Source organism: Sceloporus occidentalis, unplaced genomic scaffold (genome assembly GCF_023333645.1).
Source record: "Sceloporus occidentalis isolate IW3139 unplaced genomic scaffold, rSceOcc1.0.p SCAF_16, whole genome shotgun sequence".
Classification (NCBI taxonomy): Eukaryota; Metazoa; Chordata; class Lepidosauria; order Squamata; family Phrynosomatidae; genus Sceloporus; species Sceloporus occidentalis.
In genome coordinates this window covers 14,071,205-14,088,217 of record NW_028316996.1, presented here as the reverse complement: position 1 = coordinate 14,088,217, position 17,013 = coordinate 14,071,205, and the positions used below count along the sequence as shown (strand labels likewise).

The 17,013-nt window shown below is 37.0% G+C and overlaps 1 protein-coding gene across 1 annotated transcript in view; it reads right to left on the bottom strand.

Annotated features, from left to right (window-relative positions):
* Positions 1 to 17,013, bottom strand: part of LOC149303055 (EGF-like repeat and discoidin I-like domain-containing protein 3) — a 168,901-nt gene that overhangs the window by 55,232 nt on the left and 96,656 nt on the right. The window contains exon 7 of the mRNA XM_089481815.1: positions 9,792 to 9,973. Coding sequence (XP_089337941.1) covers positions 9,792 to 9,973 — 182 coding nt within the window. The remainder of the gene's footprint in view (positions 1 to 9,791; positions 9,974 to 17,013) is intronic.

Here is a 17,013-nt window from a genome sequence, read left to right as displayed (position 1 = left end):
GTTCATTTTCTTTGCTGTGGTAATTGAATAGAGCAAGCAATTCTAAATTTCTGTTCACTGGAAGAAAAAGAGGTGACAAGCAAACATAAGGTTCAGAAATTAAGGTATATGATTTGCGTTTCAGTATAAGTAATGGCAAATGGTTCGAAGCAGAATTTTTTTTTATTTGGCTGTTGGCTTTAATGTTTTTCAAGTTTATTTGGAAGATTTGTTTGTTTTTCATTTGTGAATGCCTTTTTCATTGGGTTAACATTACCATATAAGCATTTATTTATGGAAGCCTTTTTGGCCATGGGTAATGAGTGTCACCAGTACACTTACTTTATGAATGGTCATAGTACATTCAGTGGTCAGTCCCCAGACCATCTTATTTCTCTTCTCATGCCATCACACTGACATTGAAGTCATGCCCTTCAAAAACCAAGCTCTCCACCCAAACCAAAGGCTATTCTTTTATGTCCTTCTGACAAAACGTTTACAGAATTGCACCAGGATGAGATTTTCATATCACATCCATATTTCTTCAACATATGTGGTTGATAAGCTACCACAAATCAACCACAGCTATGTCCCTTATATGTTATGGAAATGATGTGCCTTAAGAAATATATTTTTTTATTGGTAAGGTCTCAGAATATATAGGGAATCCAGAAGCACATTTGAACAACAAATCAAACAACATTAAACTTCCAAGTATGGGTTATATGATTATATTCATCAGTGATGTTAAAACAGTCTCTATCTAGGCAAACTCAAAAGGTTAGAAGTTATAACCCACTCCAATCAATATTCCATCCAACATTCAGGCCAATTTGTGCTGACTGGCAATCTCTGCTTATACTTTATATAAAGGGTTAATGTCCATCTAAGTTATGGACTTCATCAGATTGCAGAGTCATTTTTGTTCCGGGCATTTCTTCACACCGACTCCCCATTCACATTCCACCTACTCTCTTCCATTTAACCCCTGCTTTCTACCTACTTCCCATCCACTAAAGGCTGCCTGGGGTTAGTCTACCCCTACTCATATCCGTCCCTGTCCCTGTCCTTCACATGTTTCTCCCCCAGAAGAGGGTGATTACTGGGTAGTTCTCAGGTTTGTTCATGAGTCTTTAGATTGTTAACCAGATTTTGTTAATTAATAACCCTGTAAAATAACTGGATAAAGACAAAGACAGAAAATAAACCACCAACAATAAAAAGGTTATAAAAAAGTTCATTTTGTGTGTAACTAGCATCAGAATTTAGGTATAGTAAATCATTTTAGTAGCCAGAAATATGTTTTTATCCATATGATTTCATGAATATGATTAAGCAGTGTTAATAGTACTTGGAAACTAGTCATCAGAACCATCAACAATGTAGTTCTTGGGACACACACACACAAGAGCATTGATGGATTCATTACTTCATTACTTCAACAGATATGTTTAGGCTAATTTAAGCGCTGTGTTTGTGAGAGAGTTTGATAATGTATGTAATAAGAACAAGGTTTTCCTACTAAATCAAATTGTTTTCTGTTTTCACGTAATAGAGACAAAAATTGCTAATTGGCTCTTACCTGCAGTTAGAATTTGTATCCCATTTGTCTAATTATCCAATATGACTATATTGTAAAAGGTATATTTTGGTCCAAAAAAAAATATATATAGAAATGTTAAAGGCATACTCTAGTCATCATATGCATTTTAAATAAATGGGAGGCCTTGATTTTCCTGCCATTGACTTGCTTCAAGCAGACACAATTTGCACAAAAAGAGGACCTTAGCGAATGCATTGTGTGTTCGGCCCTGCAATATTTTGTTTACATTAAATATTAAATATATTTCCACTTGAGACAAAAATATGGCATTTAACCAACAAAATAAAATATTATATGGCTTAGCATTAATATGAAATATTAAAACTAGACTTGGTCGCCGACCAACTCTTCGTGTTCGTCTTCGTGTGGGAAAAAAATCTTCATATTCCACAAATATTCACCCGTTCCTGTGTCCGGTTCGGGTGAATATGTTTGTATACATTGTTCGTGTTTGTTTCTTTTCTTATTTTTTGCCATTTTTTGTAGAAGGGGTTAGTACGGATTAACACGGTACGCACTACGCAGCAGCTTTGGTGCCAGGATTTTAAATGTCCGTACGAGCAACTCTATTGGTCGCCGGCAGGGGCCTCCTCTGCCATCAACCAATGAAGTGCAACTGAACTTTATTGGTTGATGGCAGATGAGCCCCCTGCTGGCGACCAATAGAGTCGCTCGTACAGACTTTTAAAATCTTGGTGCCGCAACTTGGCTAGGAGAAACTGCTGGTCTCCACACTTCAAGGCCCTTAACTCTTGGAGCGGAGAAACAGGCCAAGTTCCCCATCAGGAGTTAAAGGGCCGTGCGAGCGAGTCTATTGGTTGCCTGCAGGGGCCTCCTCTAGCATCAACCAATGGCTGACGGGGAACTTGCCTGACGGGGAGCTTGGCTTGTTTCTCCGCTCCAAGAGTTAACGGCGAACCTACGGATTTCCGCTCCAATTTTCTACACAGCATCGCAGAGGTTAACAGGAGCGGAAATCCGTAGGTTCGCCATCAGGAGTTAAAGGGCCATAAGAACGACTTTATTGGCAAACCTACGGATTTTGGCTCCCGCTAACCCCTGTGATGCTGCGTAGATAAAGTAGGCTAGATGGGGAAGAACCAGAGAGATTAGTAAACGAAGATGAAGATGAACACAAAGATTCTTCGTGTCGTGTGTCTTCGTATACGTTTTATCGCCGCCATGTTCATATGTTGGGTATTCGGGCTGAACAACCAAAACGCACCCTTCGTGTTCGTTTTCATGTTCGCCCGAATACGAAAGCACAAGTCTAATTAAACTACAATCTGCAAGCGGTCTTTTCAAAAGAATTCTCTAGCGATTCTTGACATAATTAGAGATCACAAAACCAAATTTCTTTATTTTGCCTATTAAGTTATTAGCTTAGTCTTAGTGGAGATTACACTAGCTGAGGGATATTATATATTTGCCTTAACTATAAATCTAGAACGTGGTCTCTTCAGGAATTCCATTTCCACTCAAAGAGCTCTCAAGACGTGAAAAAAGTTATTAATTCACAATGTGTTAACATAAGTATTTGAATCGGTTACTGAACAGTAATTTTATTATTGTACACAACTGAATCTAAAAACCCAGCTGTGCTTAATTCTCACTAGACCTATTTCTCTAAAAAAATAACTAGCAAATTTGACAGCAGATAATGCAAATATATTATTTATTATGTGTGAAGAATTGTAGAGATGTGTGTTAGAAAAATAAGAACATTATCTCTGCGTTGTGACATTACTGCTGCACTCTGGCAACATCAAATGGCCAGTAGAATGTCAAAAGTCCCAATTTTCTAGGAAAAATGCCAGCATCTCAGTACCAAAACACATTACTAGTATTACTGCCACTGAATGATTTTTGGCATCCTTCACATTTACATTGTAAAGATAAAATAATGAGAAGGTAAGGTGATAAATGGAAATAATCCAGAATGTGAGTGTTCATCTTTTGTGAAAACATACTTAAATACTTATTGAAACATACTTAAAGTATAAAACTAAAACTTTTCATTTCCATATTAGTTAAGCTGTAAAAGCCACTTGTTCATATATTAGGATCTTTTCTCTGTAGAAAGACACTAAGTGGAAATGTCCAAATTGGGCCCAAATATTTTGTGTGGCCACCATTATTTTCCAAGCACTGCCTTAACCCTCTTGGGTATGGAGTTCACCAGAGCTTCACAGGTTGCCACTGGAGTCCTCTTCAACTCCTCCATGATGACATCACAGAGCTGGTGGATGTTAGAGACCTTGCGCTCCCCCACCTTCCTTTTGAGGATGCCCCACAGATGCTCAATAGGGGTTTTTTTCTGGAGACATGCTTGGCCAGTCCATCACCTTTACCCTCAGCTTCTATAGCAAGGCAGTGGTCGTCTTGGAGGTGTTTGGGGTAATTTAATGTTGGAATACTGCCCTGCAGCCCAGTCTCCGAAGGGAGGGCATCATGCTCTGCTTCAGTATGTCACAGTACACGTTGGCATTCATGGTTCCCTCAATGAACTGTAGCTCCCCAGTGCCGGCAGCACTCATGCAGGCCCAGACCTTGACACTTCCAACACCATGCTTGACTGTAGTCAAGACACACTTGTCTTTGTACTGCTCAACTGGTTGCCACCACACACACTTGACACCATCTGAACCAAATAAATTAATCTTGGTCTCATTTGACCACAGGACATGGTTCCAGTAATCCATGTCCTTAGTCTGCTTGTCTTCAGCAAACTGTTTGCGGGCTTTCTTGTGCATCATCTTTAGAAGAGGTTTCCTTCTGGGACGACAGCCATGCAGACCAATTTGATGCAGTGTGTGGCGTATGGTCTGAGCACTGACAGGCTGACCCCCCACCCATTCAACCTCTGCAGCAATGCTGGAAGCACTCATATGTCTATTTCCCCAAAACAACCTCTGGATGCCACTGAGCATGTGCAAGTGGAACCTGACCTGTGAAACCGCTGTATGGTCTTGACCACCGTGCTGCAGCTCAGTTTCAGGGTCTTGGCAATCTTCTTATAGCCTAGGCCATCTTTATGTAGAGCAACAATTCTTTTTTTTCAGATCCTCAGAGAGTTCTTTGCCATGAGGTGGCACGCTGAACTTCCAGTGACCAGTATGAGAGAGTGTGAGAGCGATAACACCAAATTTAACACACCTACTCCACATTCACACCTGAGACCTTGTAACAGTAACAAGTCACATAACACCGGGGAGGGAAAATGGCTAATTGGGCCCATTTTGGACATTTCCAATTATGGGTGTACTCACTTTTGTTGCCAAGGTTTAGACATTAATGGCTGTGTTGAGTTATTTTGATAGGAAAACAAAATTTACACGGTTATACAGGCTCTACACTCACTACAATACATTGTAGCAGAGTGTAATTTCTTCAGTGTTGTCACGTGAAAAAGATTTACAAAAATGGGAAGGGTGTACTCACTTTTGTGAGATACTGTAAATATGTATGAATTAAAGAGAAGTGTATTAAACTGGGTAATGGATTCTGAGTATTTCATTCAAAATATAGAATTGTCCAAAATTAATCGTTTGTCCTGGGATTCTCTAAACAGGGTGACTGGAAAAATATGTACTGGAACAAGGCCTTCTTTTTTGACAAACTGTTCATTGATGATGTCTCAAGGTGATGATAGTAAGCTGTACAATGTTCAAAGATGTGGCTCTAACCTTTTTAATTGATTTTTTTTTTCACATTTCACATTACCTTCTATCAACATTATGAAGGAATAACATGATGGTAATGCCTATTGCCTAATCCTACTCCCACTATCTTTGCTGAAGGCATGAACATTTTATACTGACATCTATACTTGACATTCTCCTACCACATGATATTCGTTATGCAAATTCACAATAAGTTCCTTTTATTTATAAATTCCCTGCATCACCTTAAAACAATGCATTGGTTAAATAAAATAAAACCTAAAAAAAAAATTCATTTTAGTTTTCCCCAGTGAAGTAGCATAATCTGCTAAAATATAGTTATGAGATCACATGCCTTAATTATAATTCTAAAACTTCTGCTTGCTTGCCAAAAAGGTATAATTTCACAATCTGCAAAACATCTTCATAAAAATGATTTATAAACATATTTGCATTGCTATGTTTACGCTTCCAAACAATTCCGATGTTAACATAAAAAATATTCAAAACATTTTTAGCTGTAGAACAAAACAAGAACATTTTATAAATGCAGGGTTAATTAAAAATGTGATGTCATCACCGCATTCAAATGAGTCATTCATTATATATACAGCTGTGACAAAAATATGTTACAAACTACATGAAATATACCTGGGAATGAAAGTCTACACACATTATTATTTTTTAGGAATAAAAAATGTCCTCTGTAACCCAGAACTTGGAGTTTCAATTTTATTATTAATCAGAATGAAATGTTTAAGTTTCCATTTGGGGTCGATTAAAGAAGAGCTTGATACTCAACGGGAAATTAATCTAATAACTATGAGGCTTAAGGGAAAGAAGTTTAATAAAGGGCCTGATACATATTTTGACCCACATTCTTTTATATTTTACATTAATTTCTGATGTTAGCAAAGTTAATTATTAATTATAATATGGTTGCTCGGGGATATTGGCATCTACTTAATAGAAAATAATTTCTATTACTATTTTTGTCCTCTACAGGGCTTTTTTTTGTCGCATTAACATGTTCTGTAGATACTGAATACATTTAAATGTAAAATTGTTACAGACTTCATTAAATGAACATAAATGTCTAAAGGCCATGGGCTCTTTTTTGTGTATAATGAAATTACATTTGTATTTGGTATAGATGTAACTAAAATAGGTTGTAGGTTCTTACTTAATTCTACAACATTATGCAAATAAAATTGAAAATACAAGCTTTTAGCATACCAAAATATTTTGTAATCTGGAATCATTAGATGGGTGAAAGTACATAGCAGCTAGCAATCCTAAATTCTCTATTATAATATATGTAAAGGCTACTTTCAGCCTGTATTTGTGTGTCTCCGGGGATTTTATACCCCCATTCAGGATCCTCTCCTTTAGGGCATTACATTTTGTGTTCTCCCCCCCCCCTCGCACCCCCCCACTGCCCTTTTACTGAAAAAATATAGGCTCAGACATCTCTATCTTATGGCCTCTCTCTTTTTTTGTTTTTCTTCCAAGCTACCTCTTTCTGCTACTAATACCTATCACTATACAACATTGTACCCTGTATGATTAGTGTTCTTTGAACTACATAATTACTGCTAAATATACCATGCGTATATGCATGCATATTAAAAAAGAAACTTATGCACATTATAACATTTAATTTTGATGTTTTAAATAGAACCCATAAATTATTTTAATAAGCAAAGCACATCTATAGTTAAGTATAATATAGGTCCTGTATTTCATAAGCAAGTAGTGTAACTCCTTTTCACAAATATAATCAATGACCTGTTAGCTGGCAAACCAATTATATCTAATGTAACACCATAACTAATTACATAGTGTGAAAGAATGTTTTAATAGCACATTTAATTTTCATTTTATCAAGCGAAAGCAAGTCAATGAAATGATATGCTAATTGAGAGATGCATATCTGCACGTGAAAAATAAAAGCGAAATGGGGGAATTTAAGATTAATGCAAATGAAACTGCAAATGTCCTTCAACATTCAACTATAAACTGATCATTAATAATAAAACAAACAGACAAAGCACCATTAGCGTGACTTGGAACAAGGAGTTGTCCTAAATTGTATAATGGTTGACAATAGTTCTTGTAAATTAGTTGGTAGCCTATTGGGTCTACTTACTAACAGGTCAAGTGGTCAATCGAGAGATAAGCCAACTGGCCAGACTCAATTGAGGGTATAATAAGCATTCTTTACTCAACCCTTTCCACCTCTCCAGGGGAAATTAGAGAAGGAGGATGGTTTTTATTTTTATATTACAATTTAGCACCCCCTGTTTGATATGACAGTTGATGGAGGGAGGGGCAGGCATGGGATGAATTACTATGAACACCTATCAGATATTTTTAATATATTTTATTTTCACCATTTTTCCTGTGTTTTCAACTCACATCAAAGCACTCTCTTGCGACTGAGTGTATCTTAATTTCGGCTATTGCAAATGTGAGTTAGCAATAGTAAATTTGTGAGTTGGACATTATTTCTACTGTTACAAAGTTGCTACTGCAAAACCACAGTTTAACTCAGGAGTGAAATAATTGTTATTATTTTATTTATTTTTTTAGATTATTCAGCATTGTATCTTCCAGATCTCACATCACACCTGCCTGCATTAATCCATTAGCGCAGCATTTTGTGAAGGTTTGCATTCATTTTAATCAATCAAGAATCTTTGGAATCCTACTTGATCAAAATGGGACACTTTTTTCAAGTAATATGCTATTACTGAAATCTGAGTGAAGCGTTAAAGTATGAAGGGAGAGCCCCCAGGTCAACTTACTTATTAAGCTTCCATGTTCAATTTGGGGCGAGACAGAATCTTGGAAGTCGCTTCACTCTCTCTTTAATCTTATACTATATATTATACTGGACCTACTCAACTCCTCATTCAGGATAAAGACATTTAGGAAAGGTTTTCATATTGCAGAAGCAAGTTGGTGATGGTCAACTCACTTTTAAATTCTGGATTTAGTAAATATCTCTGTGACTTTGATTAGAAAACTATCACTGTAGCAGAACACACATTGAAAGGTATTATAGACTGTAACATGGAAAATGATGGTAAAATAAAAGGTTCATGATAAAAAAAGACAGTAGAGGTAGGGAATCTGTACAAAACGTACATTACTCCCTGTACAAAATGTAAATAATCTGGGCACTGATAAACAGGTAACAAATAGTTAAACTTTACAAATATCAGTGTGTCACATTGTAAGAAAATTAATTAATTGTATTGGTTTATAATCATTCACCCTAAAATTAGTATTGTGATACATCTGACCTTGCTTCTTATAAAACTTCTCATTTAATAATGCAATTCAATGTCACGTTAGTTTAATTTGCTTCCATTGTCAATAAGGTTTATTTAGGGGCAATACATACAAAGCAATAGAACACACATCTTTGTGTATTTACTTGTGTTATATTAACATAACATTTATTCTTAAGCTAAACAAATCTATTAAATATCTTAATAACTGATTAATTCATACAAATATTAATTCTCTCATGTGTATCCCTTCTTCAAAATGAAATAAAATCCTGTAAAGTCCTCTAAAGATGCCATTTAAACGCTATTTTCTGTTTCTGCCCCAAAGCAGACAAGATGTGTTTGTGCAAAGATTTCTGCCACTTCAGGATTCCATTTTTCCATTTCCATTTTTTCTTTTCAGAGAAAATCCATTTTGATGTATGGACCCTGGAGCCTTTCATATGATTGTAATAATACAATATGTTAATATGTTATAATGGTTCATACACATAATAACTCAGTCTACCATGGATATTTTATTTCAATGTAATGCACCTTTGATACATATTCACCAAGGAGGGAGTTGGCAGGTGAGTTTGTAATAGATTTACGCAAGCAGGGTCATCTTCTGTACCAGTCTGTCCTAAGGGGTGTTAATTTTTGTATATTGTGAATTTTAATGTTATAGTTAATTTTCACTTTTTTGCTACGAAATCTGCTTGTTCTCCATAAATAAAGTAGGAGAGTTTAGATTTCATTTTCCAGACTTTATGTTACATTATGAAAGTGAGCTTCATCCAATAATAGCTTGGTTGGCTATATAAAAGTCTACTTAAATCAGTAAGACATTATTCTTGAGCCACCTTACTGATTGAACTATGCATTTGGGCTGTAGAACACTGAAACTCTTTAATATAGCAAATATTCTGAGCTTTTAAAAAATGGAGACTTCAGCAGAGAAAAGTTGGATTGACAGACTTGGGTCCTAAAGATATATGGAATAGTCTCCTATAAAAGTACTGATAATAATAAACTGACAGAATTTAAACTTGCATAGGTAGGCATAAGTCAACACTAAGGACCAAGAAGGTTTTGAAGTTCTATTGTTCAAAAATTGCAGGCAAATGGTTCTTATATATAATTCGGCAACCAAAATGTTGAACTTTTGGATTTCTTTGTTATACCTCCTTATATTCTTACATGTAAAAATAAATAATAAAAAAAACATGTAAAAAATGTGCACAAAAATCACAAAAATATAACGGTTACCTGAATCCACGGCCATCGGTCATTTTCAGCAGACGTCCAAGCATTTACAAGACCTTTTTTATTCAAACGGGAAAAATATGGGTACCACTTTTGTAATCCAAAAAGTGCTCGATGAGTTGAAGATGCTGTTATTTGTTGATTTGAGATTATTCCTCCTTCCATTCCAAGAGGTCCTGAACACCCTGCAAACATAAAAGAGAAAAATACGAAAGAGGATATTTAGTTATTTATTTTGAATACTTTCTTGTAAGTCTTATCGAGTGAAAAACTGCATGGAATGCTCAATACTTAACTACCCAGAGCCTACCCTTTGGGGACGCTGCCAAGGATGACGTCAGTGGGCATTCCCACTGATGTTGGTAGGCACCCCCATTTATTGAGATATTTCTCTATAAATCCCAAATCTAAAAGGGACTTAAAATTCATTATTTTCTAAGGATGCAAGCACTGATATCACAATCAATCAACTGGCAGCAGACACTTTACTCAAATTAAATTCAGACATCCCAAGATAGCAAGGAAATGGTCATTATCATCCTGGACCTTTGCATAGAAAAAAAATAAAAAGTATTTCTAAATAAATAGGCCATGCCTTTTTATCTGGTGTCCACGTTTTATATTTAAGTATGGTGATTTAATAATTGTAGTAATTTAGCACACAAATTCCGTAAGAGTTGGATTCTCCTACGCAACTCTTCTAAAATAGCCTTTACCGTGGAAGCATTATTTGCATAAATCTATATTGACATTCACGTTAACTTTAATTTCAAGTTGAGTGTGGCTTTCTTCAAAACTGCAATGTGACACCAATATACTTTTCATGGTACATCCCAATGGCAAAACCAAAAGCAGATCCTTTCCTTCGTGACAACCACGGAGGGGCAACAGGAGGCATTTTCTGATTGTGAAGAAGATAGAGTTGGCATTGTAAAATTTCAAAATGTGATGTTTGAGCCACTACAGTTGACTCAAAAATCATGCAAATCGACCTACTCTTCACGGTCTTCTTGGAAGAGTTTCCCTTGGTGGAGATATTACAATCTCTATTTATGTTGCGACATAAAAAAAAAGTTATATCATTTTATAAAGGAAATCATTAAATCCAGGAACTGATGACAAATTCTGCGTAAACAGGTAGATGCTTTATTGAGTTCTTGGTTAATTGGTTATTGATTAAATCTAGAGCATGTCTTATAAAAAGTAAGGTCATAGGTGCTAATACAAATCTATGTTGGTTTTTTTTTTTAACTTTGATGATGATTTTCTCTTTCAGGTAGACAGGAATCTAGTAGAGAATAACTTGTCACAGTAAGCTTTTTTGAAACAATGGATACAAGGTAACATATTATCTCACCATTACTTGGAAACAGACACAAACCGTGAACATTTCACAGACCAATAAAAATAAAAAAAACAACAGATCCCCATCCTGTTTTCTCTGAGCAACACAACATAGAAAAACAAACATATGAAGTGACGGCAGATAAGAACCATTCTGCCCATCTAGTCTGCCCAACCTCTGAATACTTTCCTTAGTCCATGGCCTTATCTTATATGTAGCTTAACGTTATGCCTTTGCCCTGCTTTTTTATACTCCTTCAGTGTTGAAGGATATTCCATGCATCCACTACCCTTTTTATCCTGCAAGCCATGAACCAGTTTAGCAACCTTTCTCTGAACTTTCTCCAACGTATCTATATCCTTCTGTAGATACGGTCTCCAGTACTGTACACAATTCTCACAAGTGCTCTGTACAATGGCATGAGCTCTTTCTAATGCTAGTACCTCTCGCTATACAACCGAGCATTCTGCTAGCATTACCTGCTGCTCTACTGCATTGTCTGCCTACCTTTAAATCCAGTGAAATAATCACCCGTAATTCCCTTTTCTCAGATGTTGAGATTAAGGCAGTATCATATATTCTATACTCTGCCCTTGGGTTTTTATGCACTAGGTGCATTATCTTAAACCTAGCCACATTGAACATTAGTTCCCACAGCTCTGAACATTTTTTTTTTGAGTTTACCTAAACCATTTGTGATTTGAAAAAAATCTGGTCCCAGAATCCCTAAAGGAGTGGTCATTCCCACCATGTATGAAACCTTGTACTCACAGCATGGCACCTCTTTCAGCATTCCCTATGATAGTTTGGGAATCAATGGGCCTGCTTGGAAAGGACATAGTACCATCTGTAAAGAACTTTCCTATCCACTTCCCAGTAATGACTGCATCTCAATACTCCTGACATGTTATGTAACCCTCTGTGCCACTGTTCTGTGGTAAACAGACATTTCTCAGGAGGCAATTGTGTGTCTCCTTAGTAATGCAAAAGCCTGTCATAACAATCTGAAATGATGCCTTTAGAATATGAGCTCTGTATGTTTTATGACCAACCTGTACAGCCTGCTCACCTAAGCCCTCCCTGCAGACATATGTATCAAGATTTACATGCAGGTCTGACAAAAACTTTGCTGAGGGAGTTTCTCTCATATAGCCCCAGTGAAGTATGTCAAAAGGTTTTTCAGCATCAAGGTAAACCAGGACCACCAGACCCCACTGACTCAGCAGAGCCAAGATTAGGCTGAAAAATTTCCTAGTGTTTTCAGAGGTTGCACACCCCAAAGGCCAGCCTTAGTGTAGACATTGCCAACATAGAACCTGATCAGCACCCAAGTTACACACATAGGACGTGCCATCTTTGTCCCTTAACAGCCTGGCCTGTTCCATCTTTGTCCCATAAACCACCTGCCTGTGCCATCTTGGTCCCCTCTCCCCCTTCTCACTATATACCCCCTCCCCCCTTCTCACTATCTACCTTCTCCCTCTTTGCCCCTTTGAAGTACACTTGCCTTGCAGAAATCCTGCGGTGGGAGCGCAAGGCCTCTCTCTCACTGCTCAGCCGCGGTGCGCACTGCTTCATTGCTGAGCGCCGGTATATGACTTCATATTCTGGTGCTCAGCATGAAGTACAAAAAAAAAAGTGTGCCTTGACGTGGCGGGTGAGCCTAATTATGCTTTGGCCAATTCATATAACCAAAACCTCTCATTTATATTATGTTTATGTATTTGTTCCCAACTTTAGTAGGGTAAGAAGCGCAGACAGTTTCTGTTTTTTGTATACATTGTACAGCCAATACACTGTTTTTGCAGCATGCTTACACCTGTTTGGTAGGCCTCGTATTATACATTTGTATTATTTGAGCCTGTGACTAGCTCAGCGCACCGACATTTTCTTTTCCCTGCTCAGCATGAAGTGCCAGCACCGTGACCTAGCTAGAGGCCTCGCGAAGGAGACTGAGGGGTGCCGAACGGTTGCTGAAAGCTGATTCACGGGCGACCGGCACCTCTCTCTCCTCCGTGTCAAAAAAAAAGTAAAAATAAAAGTACGGCATTTCAATTGGGTGTCATGTTTGCAAATGAATAGGGGATTTGGCAGAATAACCACCCAGCTATTTTCTATGCAGGAGATGTGTTTGGATCTAGCACTGGCTCAGTGAACACTGCAGCTCGAAGTCTACTCAGACCCTTTTGAAAATGCATGGGAAAAGGATCCCATTTGGGCAGCAATCTGTGGCAATATTCTTCAAACCACAAGAAGGGGTAGCTGCAGAGCTTCTACATCAAGTCAGTGCTGTTGGTATTTTGAAGACCACATATTAAAGTCCTCAAATTCTTCTTTAGAGAGCCTTTCACAGACAGTAAGCTGCAACTCTTGGCATTTGATTTCTTTATTAGTATTGAGAAAAAAAACATTTTGGTTTTAAGCTATGAAAACAAATCTTTTTGTTTTTCACTCTCCAAATCCTCTCCAAAGTCCACGCACATTAAATCTGTGGGTTTTTTTTTTTTTGTTGTCAAGGCAATGAGTTTTATTAGAAAGGGAAATATCTGGCAGGGCAGTGACAAGGAAGTTCTAGCAGCTAAGATGGTGCGGCTTCTCTGAAGAAGTGGGTATTGAGATGTTTCTTGAATGTTGGGAGGGAGGTTGAATGCTGAATGTTCGGTGGAGGGTGAATGCTGAACGTTCGGTGGAAGTATATTCCAGAGATATGGGGCAGCCCAAGTGAAATCTTGTAGACGGGAAAAGGAAGCGGTGATAAGTGAGGAGGAGAGCCTTAGCCCATGGGAAGAACGTAAGGATCGAGTAGGAGAGTATTTGCTTATGAGGGCAGAAATGTATGGAGGAGCAGTGTTATGGAGGGCCTTATATGTTAGTACCGGGATTTTAAATGTAATTCTAAAGGTAATTGGGAGCCAGTGGAGGGTTTCACAGAGTGGGGAAGCAGAAGAGAAGTGGCGTGCAAGGAAGATAAGCCGAGAAGCAGCATTTAGGACAGACTGAGAGAGTCGAGACAGTGGAATGCCAACCAGAAGAGTGTTGCAGTAGTCAAGATGGGAAATGATAAGTGAATGAACCAGAGTTTTTATGGATTCTTGGGTGAGGAATGGGCGGATGCGAGAGATGTTTTTTAGGTGCAAGCGGCAGGATCTGGCGAGGAACTGAATGTGAGGGATGAAGGAAAGGTTGACCCCAAGGCATTGGGCCTGATTAGTAGGAGAGATAGTCGTGTTGTTAATGGTGATAGAGAATTCAGGTAGTGGAGTGGAGATGGAGGGAGAAAAGTTTCAGGTAGTGTTGTGACATCCATGAAGAAATAGCAGACAAGCAATTGGTAATACGGGACATGAGAGATGGAGAGAGATCAGGAGAAGACAGGTAGATTTGGGTATCATCTGCATATAGATGATACTGGAAGCCAAATGAGTTTATTAGTTTGCCAAGAGATGAAGTATAAAGAGAGAACAACAGAGGGCCAAGGACTGAATCTTGTTCGAATCTCGTTACCTTATGCATGAATGTTTTTCCTCTTTTCAATTTTTCTAATGCCAATTATTTTTTGATGGTATGGTTGTCGCTTACAGAAATAACATATGATCCCAATTCCACCTAGAAAAATAATTGAAACTTGGGTATTTTCCTTACTTTTAATTTCATATAATAATCAAACATTCTTTAGCTCTGATACAGATGAAACTAGAAATCAAAAAGTGATTAATTGTGAGAAAGGACAGATGTGTCAGTTTCTGCACTTTGTATCAAAATCAACACGTAGGGCATGATATATTTCTTGCATTACTTTCCATATTGCTAAATCGTAATCAAGGGCACTGAAGCACATTTGGTATAAGTAGGTGATGATTTAATTATACAGTTGCCTCCCCAGCAATCAGCATTAGGTTGGTAATGATTCATGTAAATCAAAGTTTAATGATATGGCCATTGGTTTATACAAAACATTTAATGTTTACAGGATGGTAGAAATACTAGATGTTAATTATAGTTTTAATTTTTGACAGATGCTTGTGTAAACTAAATATTGCATGACAGAAGGGGTTCATGTGCTAAGTGCAATTTTACTCAGAAGTCTAAAGAAAAAAGGATATAAGACATAATTGTTTATGAGAGAAATAAAGTTGGTCTTTATGTTATTTCAAGTATTGTAAGTAAATGGTATAATGATAAGATTTTGTAGCTTTCAAAACTAAATCTGGTTAATTACACATATAATAGGCACTGTTGTGGTTTACACCTCATTTTGTGGTTCCTATCTACTGCATTTCATCTTGTTTTATCCACCAGTTCTTTTTGCATTGCTCTATTTCTTTTAGGAACAGGGATAGCTAGATGAGAAGGTTCCAGAAGGCTTAAAGGAAGCCTAATGAGAATCCTGGATGGACCTCTATTTGTAGTGGAGTAGTAGTTGAAGGCTGGAAGCCGTTTAAGCTGTGGCGCTTCTGTAGGATGATGCTGTGAGTTTATTTTACAAGCATAAGGGCTATATAGGCTCATTCATAATCTGAGAATGATGTAAAGAATAGTATTAATCATATTTGCATGTTCCCCTCAGCAGGTTCCTTCTCTGATATAGCATTCACAGTGAGTTCTACAGTCACAGAAACAATAGCATCAGAATTGTTAAGAATAATGCATCTTGGGGCAAGGGATACAAAAATATAATTTACATAGCATTTTGCAATCTATTACATGTGGTAAGTTAAACATCTGTCAGTTACTGGCTGTACCTATTTCTCTTACTAATTTATATTAATACTAAAGACTTATCCAGCCTTTAGTACAATTAAGACTCTGTCATGTTAAACCCTTTTTTCTATCTCTGGATGTTTCTAGAATAATAAAGCAGTTTCCGCATATATGTTCAACTTGCTTCTCAATGATTTAATTACTGTAATCATCAATAATAGCCTATTATCATAATTATATGTCAAAAATAGCTTACTCAATTACGTTTGACCTCCTGTACAATACTAAGACTGATTCCCTAATAATATTAAAGCTATATAGGAGTAGGAGAAGAGAAAGTCTTCCTAATCCTCAGTTTTCCTTAATCAGTTGTGCTGGTTTCCGAAACATCTCAAAAATCTATTAATTTACAATTGGATTGATAATTATTTTTAAAAATTAGGACTCTGTAGGAGAGTACTTATAAGAAACTTCCTTGTATCCTCCTTAAGCATTATAGTTCTGCAGATGACTGCAACTAGTGCTCTCTGGACTGATTCCCTAATAATATTAAAGCTATATAGGAGTAGGAGAAGAGAAAGTCTTCCTAATCCTCAGATGGCGATGAGCTTTTAGTGAATTGTTAATCCTGTGATGTTTGAGTATTGGTCATCTTACATTGGCAGGGACAAGTTTGTTTGCATCGTCTTCCTCTGGAAAGAACTAAGTAAATGAATAGACCAGGGCAAAGACTATGACCCAAGGACTAACGTTTTTTCCTTTGAGTGTGAAGTCAATTCCTAACGAGAACTTGTGAAAAGATGCCTTGTCTTAAGTTTCTTATGATTTTTACAGATTGGGCAAAAGCTGAATTGAGTTTCTGTGGGGCTTCTCGGTATCTGATGTTAACTTGGGATTTCCACTTGAAACTTATTATTAAATACCCTGAGTAAAACATCATCAAAATGAAGAGATGATAGAAATAAATTAGGGGGTGAAGGAAAAGTATGTAAAAGTTTTATACAACACATAAAAACAGAGACCACATTATTAAGTTTAGTATGAAAAATGTAATTTTTACTGGGGTTTTAATTTATGGACTTAACACATCCATCTACTAAGTATAATTCTTGCCGCTGGTGTATGTCAAGCTTTCCGATTTCATCACATTATCTTTATATGTTTAATTTTATTGGGTCT